This window comes from Triturus cristatus, chromosome 3_2, assembly GCF_964204655.1.
Source record: "Triturus cristatus chromosome 3_2, aTriCri1.1, whole genome shotgun sequence".
Classification (NCBI taxonomy): Eukaryota; Metazoa; Chordata; class Amphibia; order Caudata; family Salamandridae; genus Triturus; species Triturus cristatus.
The window spans coordinates 668,071,592-668,086,490 of record NC_140584.1 but is presented as its reverse complement, the minus strand read 5'-3'; the positions used below and the strand labels follow the sequence as shown (position 1 = coordinate 668,086,490).

The 14,899-nt window shown below is 41.6% G+C and overlaps 1 protein-coding gene across 1 annotated transcript in view; it reads right to left on the bottom strand.

Annotated features, from left to right (window-relative positions):
• Positions 1 to 14,532, bottom strand: part of LOC146857926 (uncharacterized) — a 61,158-nt gene extending 46,626 nt beyond the window's left edge. Inside the window, exons 1-3 of the mRNA XM_085647083.1 lie at positions 14,470 to 14,532; positions 6,497 to 6,545; positions 6,265 to 6,394 (exon numbers count right to left, since the gene is read on the bottom strand). Coding sequence (XP_085503209.1) covers positions 6,265 to 6,394; positions 6,497 to 6,545; positions 14,470 to 14,532 — 242 coding nt within the window. The remainder of the gene's footprint in view (positions 1 to 6,264; positions 6,395 to 6,496; positions 6,546 to 14,469) is intronic.
• Positions 14,533 to 14,899: the final 367 nt, after the last annotated feature.

The window sequence follows — 14,899 nt, the reverse complement described above, 5'->3', positions numbered from 1 at the left end:
TTACCAGTTCAGCCTTGCAAATGCCCTTCCACTGTGCGGTAACAGGTATTGTCACAGTTTTAGTAACTTTTGAACCGTTTGAGCAAGTAACAACATTTTTTTTGTTAAAATCTGCAGATTATGTGGCAGATGATAGGTTATGTGGCAAATGCTGGTAATCTATAATTATGCTAAAATTGCTGCACATTCACATAATTACAGTGGCCCTGCACATATGTTATATTTAACACAATTTATATTTATAGAACACACACACATATATCAATATATATATATATATAATTTAATATTTATAAATATAATTTCATTTGTAGATATTGTTTTATTATTTATATATTATTATATTGTATTATATATATTATTATGCTAGATTATATTATATACATTATTTATTACACAGTGGTGATTGCCACTGTGCAGTTATAGTTAGTACCTAGTTACCATAGGAATAGTATTTCTTGGTTTGCTTATAACTCTGATGCCGTTTGATAAATCCTCACAAAATTTTACCAAAAAAGGTTCATCCATCTCAGCGCCTGCCTTGAAAGTTTCAGGGTGATTCATCAAGCGGGGGCTGAGAAATAACTGAATTTCCCTGTGCAATTTCCATAGGGGTTAATATTTTTAGTAATATGGCACTTACCCACACTAGATTACTTATTTTAGGGGATTTTAATTTATGGCCCAACGGGAATCTAGACCTAGCCTTCAAAAACCTTCTCCAATCCTGTGAGAACTTGAATTTGCAACAGTGGGTAACAGAACCTACACATAGGGGAGGACATACACTAGATTTAATCTTCTCTGGGGAGGATGTTATTGGATTAGAGGATATTCTACCGGCAGATTGGTCTGATCATTTTTTGATTACATTTTTGGTATTCAATCCTAGAAGGAATGATTTTGCCACTACTAAGGAATATAATCATCGAGGCAGGGACTGGAAAGGACTTTTGAAAAAAGCAAAACTATCTCCGGTATTTCCTGCGCAAAGTCCTCTAGATATAAGTAAACAGGGGGATGAAAATTATATCCTACTCTGTGAACAAATAGGTAATACGTTAGACCAGATCGCCCCTATGAAAAACCATAAATAAAACAGGTCGACTGTCTGACCCGTGGTATAATGAAAAGTTAAAAAACTTAAGAAAGGGTTGTAAGCAGGCAGAACCAAAGTGGAGAAAAAAGTACGTAGATGAGGATAAAATCACCTTGAAAAAAGTAACAAGTAACTATAAAAAAGAAATCTCCATTGTAAAAGCAGAATACTATGCAGATATTATTTTAAAAGCATCAAATAGTACTAGAAGTACATTGAAAATAGTGAAGGATCTCGCTAACCCTGACTGTACAAAAAATAAGATTAACACTACACAGGATCTCTGTGATAGTTTAGCGATTTTCTTTGAGGAAAAGATCAGTAAAATTATTGATGGCTTAAGATTGGGTGATTTAGACAAAGTGGAGGACCTTAGTAGTACAAATGAGAGGCTACCACCACTAACTCCAAAGAAGGAATGGGTAGGTAGGGGTAAACTGGTAACTCTAGACCATTTTGAGATACCTTTAGAGGAGGAGTTTAATAGATTAGCTTTAAGTGTTTCCTCAGGCTCTCCAATGGATCTTTTACCACACAGGATCTGGAAAGAACTAGGTGCAGAACTCTTCCCGCTGCTCCGTCAGAACTATGGACAATCACTTAGCTGCGGGGTACTACCGGCCTGCTGGAAACAAGCGATAATAACACCACTTCTGAAAAAAGCTACTCTTGACCGCATGTGTCCAAAAAAGTACAGACCTATCCCCCTTCTACCCTATCCCATGAAGATCATAGAACGTTGGGTCAGCAAAACACTTTGCAGTTTCTGGAAAATAACAACAATATAGAGGATATACAATTTGGCTTCCGGGCGGGACATGATACAGAGACTGCCTTGGTGACAGTCTTGGATGAACTGCGAATGCGAGCACACAAGGGACAATCAGTCAAACTGATTTTACTAGATCTGTCTGCCGCATTCGATACAGTAAACCACAAAATTCTTTTGACAAGGCTTAATGCAGTTGGAGTAACGGGCACGGCCTTAAAATGGTTCCAATCTTACCTGTCAAATAGACAACAGGCAGTATCACTTACGCCATATCAATCAGATTTTATCAATACCCAGCACGGGCTGCCTCAAGGATCGGCAATCAGCCCAATACTGTTTAATATCTACATGAGCCCCATGATCTCTGTCGTTAAGTCCCATAATGTCAGCCTGGTGAACTATGCAGATGATACTCAGCTCATCTTGTCACTGGAAGGGGACCAATCACTGTCACTGGAAAATGTCCACGCATGTATGCACGATACTGCATGTTGGCTTAAAAATAAATCTCTGCAATTTAACGGTGATAAGACAGAGATCTTATGTTGTGCAGCCCAGCAAATCCCACATCAACTCCCGGCAAATTTCTGGCCAATCCCAGTGGATAAGCCATTTACACCATCTGAGGCTGTACATAATCTGGGAGTAATAATCGATGATAGGTTGAGTTTAGAAACTCAAGTAAATAAAACGGTAGGGACTATCTTTTCCCTAATAAGAGTGCTAAGGAAGATCCTCCCAATGCTGCCAATTTCAACCAGGGCACAGATAGTGAGGAGTGTTGTATTGAACCGACTGGATTACTGCAATGCCCTTCTGCTGGAGGCTCCAAAATACCTGATCGAGAGACTTCAGAGAAGTCAGACAAATGCGGCCAAACTAGTCCTTATGAAACCACGGCAATCATCAGCCTCCCTGGCTCTCAGTGAACTTCACTGGCTCCCCGTGCTACAGAGGATCCAGTTTAAATCTCTCTGTATTGTCTTTAAAGCCTTACACGGTCTAGGGCCCAAACCTTTGCAGAGTAAGTTTAAATGGTAGGTTCCTACCAGACGTTTGCGATCATCCTCAGCTAAACTAGTAAAAGTACCTAAGTTCAGAAGAATAAAACTGGGAGGAAGAGCTGTTAGTTCTACAGCCGCTCGGCTGTGGAAGGCACTCCCGACCAGCCTCAGACAGACGGAAGATCATCTGCTGTTTAGAAAGAAATTGAAGACCTGGCTCTATTCTAATGGTGCTGTTTAGGCCCACCTTCTATTAGTAGGTGCGATTTTACATTACAACATATGTGCGTGGTTTGAGTTAGAGTACAACAGCGCCAGGATGCCTGTGGGGAGACAGTGCGCTTTATAAGTCTGCTTAACATTAACAGTGCTACAGCCCAAATGGCTGAACAAAATTACAAAAAATTTGGCAGAAAGCTAGATCTTTACTCAGAAAGAATGCTTTTTGTAATTTGGTGTAAATATGTTCAGTAGTTTTTGAGAAATTATAGTTAAAAATGTATGTATATATGATGGCTGGGTTTGCAGAACTCTTTCAGGAGTCCCACGAGCACACAACATTAAATAAGATAGCAATCTGATTGGCCAAAAGGGCTTCTTTTCCTGTGAGGCATCTCAATCTAGGGGGAGTGCCAAACTCCTGCAAGAACTAGCAATATGACTGGCTGGCCGCAACATGATGGGAAATGTTGCGCCTTCCATTTCAGGACACTGAGGGTCTCCCTTGGGGCCAAATTTCTTTTTTTTACATGTGTTTTGCATGGATTCTGCAGGATTCTCGCTGGAGCCAGTGAGACTACCCTGCTCCCGAAGAAATAAAAACCTTTTTAGGGGTTCACTGATACACCTGGTCCTTTAACCCAACAAAGAAGAGATTGGCATGGAAGCTGTAATATCAAAAAGAAGTATTTATTACCCTCACATGAGGGAGACTGCGTCATATAGTACCCTCAGGCCGCCGTAGGAGACAGTCTACGGAGTGCAGAGAACAGGGGCCTTTTATACCCACACAGGGGCTCAAAAGGAGGCGGTACAAGTACACATGAGAAGAGTTTCACACATAGATGGTCATACAGAAAATGCACAGCCAACAAGCAGGAGGAGTAATGAGTTGCTGACATCAGTTAGAACAGCCTGACAGTTACAGTCTAAGGCCGGTGCATGAGCAGCTACAGACTCTTCTGAGCATGTGCAAGGCTCTGGCTCAGTGTTGAAAGAGTTAACTATATCATATGACACAAGCAGAATACAAGGGCAGCCAACAGCAAAGAGGGAGAAAGCACATGGCCAACTAAAATGGATGCCACAAACAAAATGGCTTCAGCAGATGCTAACAGCTATTGCAGCTAGTTTTCAACACTCTAAAAGGGATCGTAACTGTCTGTGGTGAGCTGACACATGGGTGATTGGCCCTGCGGCTAATCCACTCCACACATAGCCTTAAGCCATTCACAGTGAGAAGTAGGCCACTCATGGGGGGTCGGGCTGCTCTCCGATACAGACTAAGCTTGGTGGGGGTGGCTGCCTGCGGGCACCTGTGCCCCACGCCACGCTGTGTAAGGCCGATGGCCACATGCGGCAGGTGGTGGCCATCTGTGGGGAGTTGGACACATGGCTAGGCTCTGCAGCCAGCCCCACGCTGCACACAGACAAATGCTGTGTGCAACAGGAGTGGCTGCATGCAGGGGCTTTGGCACAGGCCCTGCTTCCAACGTCAAGCCGTACACCGCTGAAGGCCATGTGCAGAGGTATGTCAGCGCCCACGAGAGGATATGTGCAGAGCCTGGCTGTCTGTGCGTGACGAGGAGCTGGCATAGTTACATATGGTAATAAATGATTACTTTATGTTACAAAAACATTATAGTTAGTTATGGTAGTAATGTGTTACTTTGCATTAACAAAACCTCAGAAATTCACTGAAAAAAACAAAGGTTTAAGAAAACAAAGGTTAAAGTCATGTTATAGTTAGGTAAAAATGTCAGTTTTAGCATTACATTATAAACTAAGAAAAATACTGAAATACACCAGTTATAATTATTTCAAGTTACTATAACCTGCACACTCACCATACACTGCCTATAACCGCCCAAAGTACATCACTCACAACATGTTCTATGACACCATTAATAACATTACTGATGACATCTCAAAAGCTCGAAAGCTCAGCTAGTAAACAGACATTTGAGTTGAGCAGATTCAGAGCGTCGGTGGTGTAGTTTGCTCCATATAAAAAAGCTGCTCTCTGACTAAACTTGGGAATTATCTAAATTCCCTGCTTCCTTTTTTGCATAATTTATGCAGCACTCTAACCTGAAAGGCTATTGTCTTTACTTACACAAGATGCTCCCTTGTGTCTGGACAAAGCTATACCTCTCTAATGAGCTGTAATTAGAGCGAAACACATGTGTCAGGGGTTGCTTTTATTCATTCCAGATTGGTATGGATGATATTTTACCAATTCAAAGCTGTAATACTGTGTCTGGCATGGTAGAAGACTTTTGCCTTTTTTCTGCTCAGCATGGATGGCACACTGCTAATCCTATGCTCAAAATCTTTGCCAGGAAAATTGATATATAACGGTGGTGTTGTAGTTTGCTCCACATAAAGGGGCTGCTCTCTGACTAAACTTGGGAACTATCCAGAATTCCCTGCTTCCTTATTTTGTATATTTTATGCAGCACTGAAAGGGTATTGTCTTGAAATATATATATATATACATATATATATATATATATATATATATATATATATATATATATAGATAGATAGATAGATAGATAGATAGATAGATAGATAGATAGATATGTGTGTAATATCTCCTCAGTAGGGACTCTAAGGGAGACAAAAAGATCACTGCTATGTTTGACCAGTGACCTGCAGAGACTCACACCCTCCTGGTTGGAGTTTCTTGTTACCAACCCAATATTTCACATTATTTAATGTTGCATCACAAGAATGCTACAATACATGTGGTGAATCGATCTTACAATCACAAAATCAAAATCTTGCTTACAATTATGTAAAATTATTTGCATTGAGCAAAATCAGAAATGTTTCATTTCTTTCCAGTTGTGTTTAATTCAATATCCACAAAATTTACAAGGGTTTTGAAGGGACAGCCAACACATGTTTTGCAGCGAGGAGTTCACTGCTTCTAGAGGGCTGTGCAACATCAGTAACAACACAAAACAGAAACAAACACAGCAACAAATGTAATTAGAAATAGAATACTCCAATCACTCATTGTCACGATTGCGCGCGGGGACCAAGAACTACGAAAATGGCCGCGGATCCAGAACGCGCCTGCGTGGGGACAGGTCAGGCAAGATAAAGCCCGGCCTTTCCCGATCAGCAGCGCTTCGCGTTCTAGTTTGTGGAAGCTCTATCACCTTAGCTGTGCTCTTCCGGGTCGTAGCGCTCCTCGTGTCAGACTCGGCATTTGCTCAGTGTTTCTCGTGTCGGGACGTCCTTCTCTGGCGTCCCTCTGAATCTCGTTCCGGTCATCGGTTGCCTGCATCCCTAAAGAAAAGAAAAGATAAAGACAAAGCAGCGTCATAGAATATGTGGTAACGGTGCTCTGCGCTGATTTATTATATTGAGTCTATATTACATGTCACTTACCTGATCCTGTGCTCTCGGCGCTGTAGGAACCCGCGCCGCCCTCTGGGATCTAGAAGATGAAGTGAGAATAGTATACATATATAAAGTAAGAGAGAAGAAAACAAAGACAAAGAAGCATTATTGATTTATGCGAATTCAGCGCTCTGCATATTATTTCAAAGCATATTTTATTTTACATCACTTACCTGATCCTGTGCTCTCAGCACTGTGGGGATCCACTCCACCCTTTAGGATCTAGGAGAAATAGTGAGAACAGTTTTTTACCTGAGTTAAGGTGTATTTACTTTACTATATTTAAGCTGTTTTGCGTGGGGATATTTTTTTATGAACAATACGGGTGAACAGCACCAGACATAAGCCCTAAACACCATTATATTACTACCCAGTTTACTGGAGAAGGGATATCATAGGTAGGGAAAAGAAAGAACAAAAAGATAAGCGAGTTAATATATGTTTCTATTCACTTACTTATGTATTGACTCTTTCCTGCCTACAGCTAATTGCCTTATCCTGACGGGTCCTGAGGTTATCTGAGTCACCGCGTGGAGTTTTTCCCCCTTTTTCCTTGTTTTGTTTCCCATCTTCCCCGGATTACCATTTGCCACCTTGTTTAGTCTCAGGTGCAATTAGGTGATTTGGAGAGGTTGTGGATCTTTGCTTCACATCCATGACGTTCCTGCGGAAAACATAGGTGAGATTCTTACACTCATGTTTTATTATATATACTAGATGGAAAAATACAATTATTATTGATCCACTTTTGCTACATTTTTATAAGTCTTTCGTTAGGAAAATGCTTTGAAATAAATTTTCTAACTTTTCAACTTTTTTGGGCAATGGATAATGGCAGCATTTGCTTGTATCACAAAAAAGTCACAGAAATAGGGATCTCACTTCTATTTCTCAAGTTCCTGATGAGAACAGCACAATAATGTCACATAGATTACAAAATGTCAAAATTATTATATTCAACATCAGGACAGCACTACAACTGGCAAATAATCACAATATTCCTGTGTGGATTTCTGAGGCACCCAGGTGTCACGCTACACTTTGTGGGTTTATGGTTCAAACAATATTGTCTTTGTTTTGATCCTATGTTTATAGTGTGTCCATAGTGTGTGTCATGACCACGTAAGGGTGCTATAAAGTATATGGGAAGCAGCACTTAGCCGTGTAATGGATGAGGAAGTGTGAGATATCAGCGCTATTTCAAAAAGCGTGCTATGCTAGCAGTGCTTATTAGCGCTACAGGAACTTACATTGTATTGTTAGTTTATCTTTTGTGTTCTCCTATTACTTATGCTGGCCTGTGGCAGAAGGTAATCCACTCTCTGATCTTATGGTTCTCAAGGGGTTAAAGTTATTGTTGAAAGGAGAGGTGGATCAGAATCTGCATGGATCGAAGATGTTACAGTTCTATTTATTTAATTGCTCTCCTAAGATGTCAATTGAAAAGATTTGTAATCCAAAAGGGGGGACAGGGGGCTATATTTAAGGAGGTCCAATGTACGTTCCCCACAAGTCTATATCCAAAAAGGGGTACAGAGTTCCTCAAGTACTGGAGAGTAGAGATGAAGTAATCAGAGGACGGCCAGGGAAATTTCAGAGGACCGCCAGGGAAAATTTCCCTTGGTGGAACTAATGCTCTCACACACCCAGCAAGCTAGGTGTCATGCTTCATCATATGAGCATTGCCCCTCGTCAAGTCGGCGCTGCAATCCTTGATGGGCTCCCGAAACCGGGGCTCTTTGTCGGATCTTTTGTTCCTGCCGAAATGTGCGTGGGTGTGAGGGGCCTAGTGGAATAAATGTAGCAGAATGTGAAAGTAAAAAGGGTTAGTCAGTCCTATGCTATCTTTATTCAACAGGTAGACTACCCTATTAAAAACGATGTAGAGAGGCTAGGTCCTAGAATATAAAGTTCTAGACGTAAAGCTCTACTCTAGAATGATCGACATGTTTCTTGCCATATATGTCAGGAGGATCAGGGCAATTCATCAGGATCGGGGACTGTCTACATAAAAAGTGGTAATGTGTGTGCTACATACCACGTCCTAGGCTGCTGGCCTAATGCGTTAACTAGAAGAGCTAGCAACGGAGCTGGCGGCTTAAAAGGACACCGATTGGGTCCAGCGTCAACGAACGCTTTTTCTTTTGACCTACCCAAGCCGTCAGTGTCCGGGGTGGTGAATTGAAAAGATTTGCCAAGATGGACAGTTATTTCCATCCTTTTTGCAGGGTCTGGTTGTGAAGTGGACTAATGCATTCAATGCAAGAATCTTTGTTTGACTGCATGGTCAGAGGTTCGAATCTTGGCGGTCTACTCAGCCCTTCATACTTCTGAGGTTGATAAAATGAGTACCATTGAGTTGGGTAACAATAAACATATTTTATTTCAAACAGCACTAAGATACCCCTGCTGGGGTGAATGTGTGCTTCACAAATACACGTTATGATGATTTTTATATTAGATTTTATTAGAGGATGTAATGCTCAGATTATGTTACTATTTTGAACCTGCAGGGTGGACTTTGTTAGAGTGCTCCATTGATCAGCAGTTTGTGTTAATTCACTTTGGTCTTTTCAGGCCTCCCTGATTAGTACTAAATGGTTATTTAGGCATGCTGTTATTATAGGTTATATCAAGGCCATCCAGTTGCCAGCAAAGTTTCATATGCCCTTTCTTTACATGACAATGAGGGAATCAGGTAATGCACTGCTATATGATGTTGTTAAACCACTTTTGTGAAGCCACTAGGCAGATGAGTATTATAGGACCCCAACTGTGGTGGTTGAGGTAGCTTGCCACTGGTGTTCTGGGCTCCGTCATACTATAGCTCTGCAAACTGGGACAACTACAACCCTTTCCAAACTTCGGTCTCAGGATAGCGAGGGAAAACAGTCACAGGCTTTTCATAGAGTTAGAGGCCATGAGCTCAGATCTCAACAATTAACAGACACAAAAACATCAATGTCCGACCCAGTGGTTGTCGTTTTAGACAATAAAGTACTTTTTATTTCATAGCAGTACTAAATGCTATACAAATCAAACCAGTATACAAGGCAGATCCTGGTCACATTCCTTTCATCTGGTGCTGTTCTTGCTGATCTCCCATCGTGCTCTCTCCCACCTGGGTAACTCTTGATAAGCTTGTCCATCCTAGCAATTTGGAAGAAGAATAAATCAGTCTCAGGTGCAGACTCTGGTGCTTAACAAGTCAGATAAATAATCATTACATGCATATTGCGTTTTCTGGTTGCAAAGTAGTTAAAAGGTTAGGGACAAATTTATGAGAGGCAGTCTAATTTGCACCACGCAACGTGGTACATGCATGACGCAAACCTCTGAGTCAGATTTTTTAAGCCATGCAAAGCCACTTTGCGTGGCTCAGAGAGGTTTAAAAAATCTGGAGTTGCATAACGCAGCGCAAATCGCTGTGTTGTGTTACTCTGCCCCTGGTAGGTGTTCCATGGGCATTGCATGGGTTTTCCCACACACCTCCCATGGATTTTTGCGCATCCCCAGATTTACAAGCATTTTAAACCCGGGGATGCGCTAAAAACTTGCACCTTCCCAGGGAAGGCATAACCAGGATAAACACTTTTTTTCCTCGTTTTTTTCCTCTTTCTTTCTCGTTCTATGTGAGCTGCATTCTGCAGTGCACATAGAAATAGGAATATGCCTCCCAGGACTGGTTTTGTACAAGAAGGTGCCCTTTCCTGCTCAGAAACAATCCTGCATGCAACACAGGCACCCTTGCACCATGGTACAAGGGTGCCTGCTTTGGCACTAATCTGCCAAAAGGGCACCAGTGCAAGAGAAAGGACAGGGATGCACCATATTGCCTTAAATGGGGTGTATTTCTGCCCTTTCCTGTCACACAGTGCAGCACAGAAAGGTGAATCGCTGTGCTGCACAGTTTGACTTCCTCATAAATGAGATCCTCAGTCTCTCTCACACTTTATTAGTGCGGATCCAGCTACGTAGACTTCTCCCTCCAGAAAGAGGCCTGCAATAGGTAGAGGCACTCTACGGAAGCCATTGAGGAGGCTAGGCATGGCCCGCATTACTTCTCACTTGGCTACTTGAGTTCAGCCCAGCATTGATTGGTGGCCCCAGCGCTTCAAAGCAGGTGCGAGGCAAGCTGCTGTGGCCCTGTCTCGACGGTGAGATGTATACAACCCTTGTTGGGCTATTAGTTTGTGCCACAGCAAGTATGAGTCTGACTGGGCTGATACAGTCACAGGGCAGTAGCAGCCTGACTGAGAGGGGATTGGCTGATACGTTCACGGGGGACAGTTGCAGGTCCTAAGAAAGGTCCAGGTCTTCGAATAGTCAGAGAAAGGCCTCGGTCGCTGAGCTCACAAGTAAATTAGCATGATGTTAAGGCCAAAATAAAAGTCAGGATACTAGATACATACACACAGGGGCAGGGCAGATCACTTTGGTCTTGGCAGGCCTCCCTGGTAAGTACTGAATGGTTATTTAGGCATGCTGTTATTATAGGTTATATCAAGGCCATCCAGTTGCCAGCAAAGTTTCATATGCCCTTTCTTTGCATGCCTTTCCCGTTGACAATGAGGGAATCAGGTAATGCACTGCTATATGATGTTGTTAAACCACTTTTGTGAAGCCACTAGGCAGATGAGTATTATAGGACCCCCAACTGTGGTGGTTGAGGTAGCTTGCTACTGGTGTTCTGGGCTCCATCATGGGCAGGGGAACAAGCCGCTATATCATGCAAGGGATATTCTTGTCCCAAAGGATATGATATGGACTATATCAAAAGTGATAGTGGGACGACATCATAAAGTCTAGATTATGGTCCTCCATCTTGTGGAAAAAGAGGTAAAAAGAGAGGGTAGACATAGTTTACTATGTCTGTAACTCTAGAGTGAGGGTGAGAGGCCATGGTTAGAGTCCCATATTTCATTGGGCAGGTTGTGGTAGCTTATTTCATTCAGAGTGTTGTCATGTTTTGCTATTATTGAACTAATTAGACTAACACACACCTGAAATCAATAATTCGTACATGAAACGTTCAGGACTGGATACAGTGTCCATAATGGGCCGGGAGGGAAGTGGTCACCGAATTGCGAGGCTTCAAGCGCAGAGAGGAAGTGGGTACTTCTAGTGTTGATTGGAGTTATAGCTCTTTTATTCCATTCATATTTCAAAGTCATCGTGAGGATGTGTTCTGTGGAGCTCTCAAATTTGGGTTAAATCCCTGTAGTTGTCCTCCTGGCCTGGTGTGGTTGGTACATATTATTCTATAGCTCTTAACTGCGCTTACATCTGTAGAAGAATTATCAACCTGGGTTCTCTTCCTGGGTCAGCGTTGATGTACTTATCTTGGGAACTACTGTGTTGTCACCTCTTTTCTGAACTTCAAATGCTCCTGCTTGCTTCGAAGAGGAAGAAAATGTCTTCAGGAGCTTGGCAGCTTGTGCTGAGAAATTGGAGACTCATATAGATTTCTTATTGCAAGGTTGTGTGGCAATCTGGGGTGCTAACTTATTGTGCAGTGTTGTACTTTGTTTGCATTGTTTAAATTTAGTTTATAGTTAAGGTGGTCTTTTTTCTTTGGAGGCTCTGTGGATGATGCACCCGGAAGTGTTTGCAAGACTGGTATCATGTTTTCAATAGGGTGAAGGTGAATTCTTGCTGCAGTGTTTTGGATTTGTTGACTTTTGCTTATTATGAAGAAAGGGGTGGCAAAGTATGGGTTATTTGCACACTCGAGCTCAGAGATCACAAGGGTGAGGATAGCCAGTAGCTGTTGTTGGTATCCGAAGCATAGGAAGATGCGTCACAGGGTTTTCATTGTGCAGAAGGTGCTCCTTGAAACTTCATTGACATGTCGCATCAGGGACAGAGCTGAGGCTTTGGTTAATCCTATTTTTCTCACTTCTCTTGACCTACCTGGCAGGTCATCAACTTGCTTGGGACAAACGCTCATAGGCTGGTATTTGTTCCATTACTCACAGTCATGATCTCTATCTTTGCAATACTGGTCTTACTAGGCTTGCAAGTTCATATTAATATTAGAAAATATAAAGCCCAAATCTCTATCAAATACAATGCAGGTAAAAGCCTTAATTAAGGTTGTATACCATTGTTTTATATTTCAAATAGAACGGAGACTGTATCTGCTTAAATGCAAGGATTTATAATGTGGATTAATATGATACAAGACGTATGTGTTAGTTTCAAGTGGGAGGTTGCAGCATGAGCTCTTGTTGATTGTGATGGTACCAAAGAAGATTTTAAGGTTAAGGGGAAATGACAGATTGCTGCATCTATAAGTAGGAGGAATCACACTTATCAAAGGAATTCCCATAATCGCGGGTAAAAGTATGCATTTTTTGGCCACCATCATTTATACCAATTTTCAATACAACTAGGAGGCTACATGTGCCAATAAATGTAAATAAATTCATACTCGGCTAAATATATCAAACAGAAGAACCAGAATGGTGAGGTTAAAGTCAATCTATAAATGCAAGGATTTTGTGAGTGTTTCTTGACTTCCGTTGTAATTTCAAATCAATGGAACTGGGAATAAGGAATTCATTTTAATTGCCAAAACGATCGCAAGTAATGCACTAACAAGGGAACTGAGATCCCTTACCATCCAAGAAGGCATTACATAACGCTCCAGCATTTTATCTAGTGACCATGGGGCAGGTGTCAGAAATGTCAGAGGAGTAGAAATCTTCTGGTTTTGTCTACTCCCCGGAGATGGAATACAATCTAGAAAATGTGGTATGCCCCAAAGTTATGAATGCCATATATGTGGTGGTAATCTGGTAGCTGAGCTTTCACTGTACCAAGTGGTATAGTGGAACCTGTGATGGGAAAACCGTGTCAGCATCTAGAAAGAAATATCAACACCAAAAATCTAGCATTCACAGCTTTAGGCCATGCCAAATTTCCTAGAAAAAGAGAAAATAAAAGTACCCATCTGCTTGGTATTATACAAAATAACGGTATTTGAAAACTAGTTATGGGGGGAAGGGAGCTAAAGATTTATAAAATGTTAGATATTAATCCTCTGATGTTTTGTAGATTTTTTGTCTTTTTAAGGATGTAAAAAGACAGAGATTTTAGTGCATTAATGATAAATGTCTGACCTCAGGACTATCAATTTGGCAAGTTTCTGTCGAAGCTGAACATAATCAGATATCAAAGCTAGCTTGCATTGAATCTATTGCTTACTTTGATGGCCTCCCGTGTACAAGAATGTAACTCTGTATGTCACGATGTGTCTGTGCCCAGTAATACAAAACTCATAGAAAACTAATTGGCAAGTTAGGCCTTTTGCCTTAACTTCTGAGCCATGGTATACCATTTTCCCAGACTGCCTATGTCTGAGGAGCACACGATCATGAAGGTTTTAGTGGATCATTTCTTTAACACTGCCCATTTTGTTTGCTGTTAAATTACCAGGAGCTCCGGAAATGGCTAAGTGTTCCTTAAGGATGTCCTTTGAATACCTCAAAGGTGATTGTGAGAAGCAGTCATATATGCTTCTCCTACAGGAAAACGCCACAACTGATGGTATCAGGCAAACATCTATGCCACACCAACAATTTATAGCAACTGCCTCCCGTTTTATTCACACCTCACTCCAAACCAACAATGCACATTAGACATAAACGATTTGCACCATCATGCGCTCAAGACAGCGCCAAGCCATATAAATGGCAAAGGATTTACCAAGCCATATAGTTGGCTAAGCATTTGCGACCTCAACAGCACATCCATACCAAGGTACACTACACCAGCAACACACTTTGGCCACAACTCTAGACAACATCATGAGTGCATGTTGGACTAAATGCTTGTAGTAGAAAATATACAATGCAATTTCTCAATTCTGGTGTACTCATACCAATTGCTATTCTTTTTTACTCCAGGTAGTGATGATTCTGAAAATGCTGTGCTATCTGTTTGCTTGCTGTGCTTACCTTGCTTGTCTCATAAAGTACTGACCACTCGCCTCTCAGCAGGCCCTGTTTAAGATTACACATGAATGCAAAGCATTTCTTGTTTACAGAATAGATGTTTTAAGACATATCATTTCCATCTTAGACACAATTCCCAATCAGTCCATTAGAACCAGTCCTTACTAGACACACCCAACACATTTTCAGTATACCACAGACGCTTTCAAATGGTCATACTTAAACTGCAGTTGATAGACAGAACACTTAGGGCCTGATTATGAGGTGGAGGTGCGGCAACCGGCTGCCTGACCGCCGTATTATGACTTTGGCAGTTGGGAAGACCTGGCTTGGCATTTCGGGCTGGACTGTTCCCATGAGGCACAGGGTCAAGACTGATATGCATATAACTGGGTCTGAACTGAGGTGGTGAAGTGAGCTAAAGAATGATGGG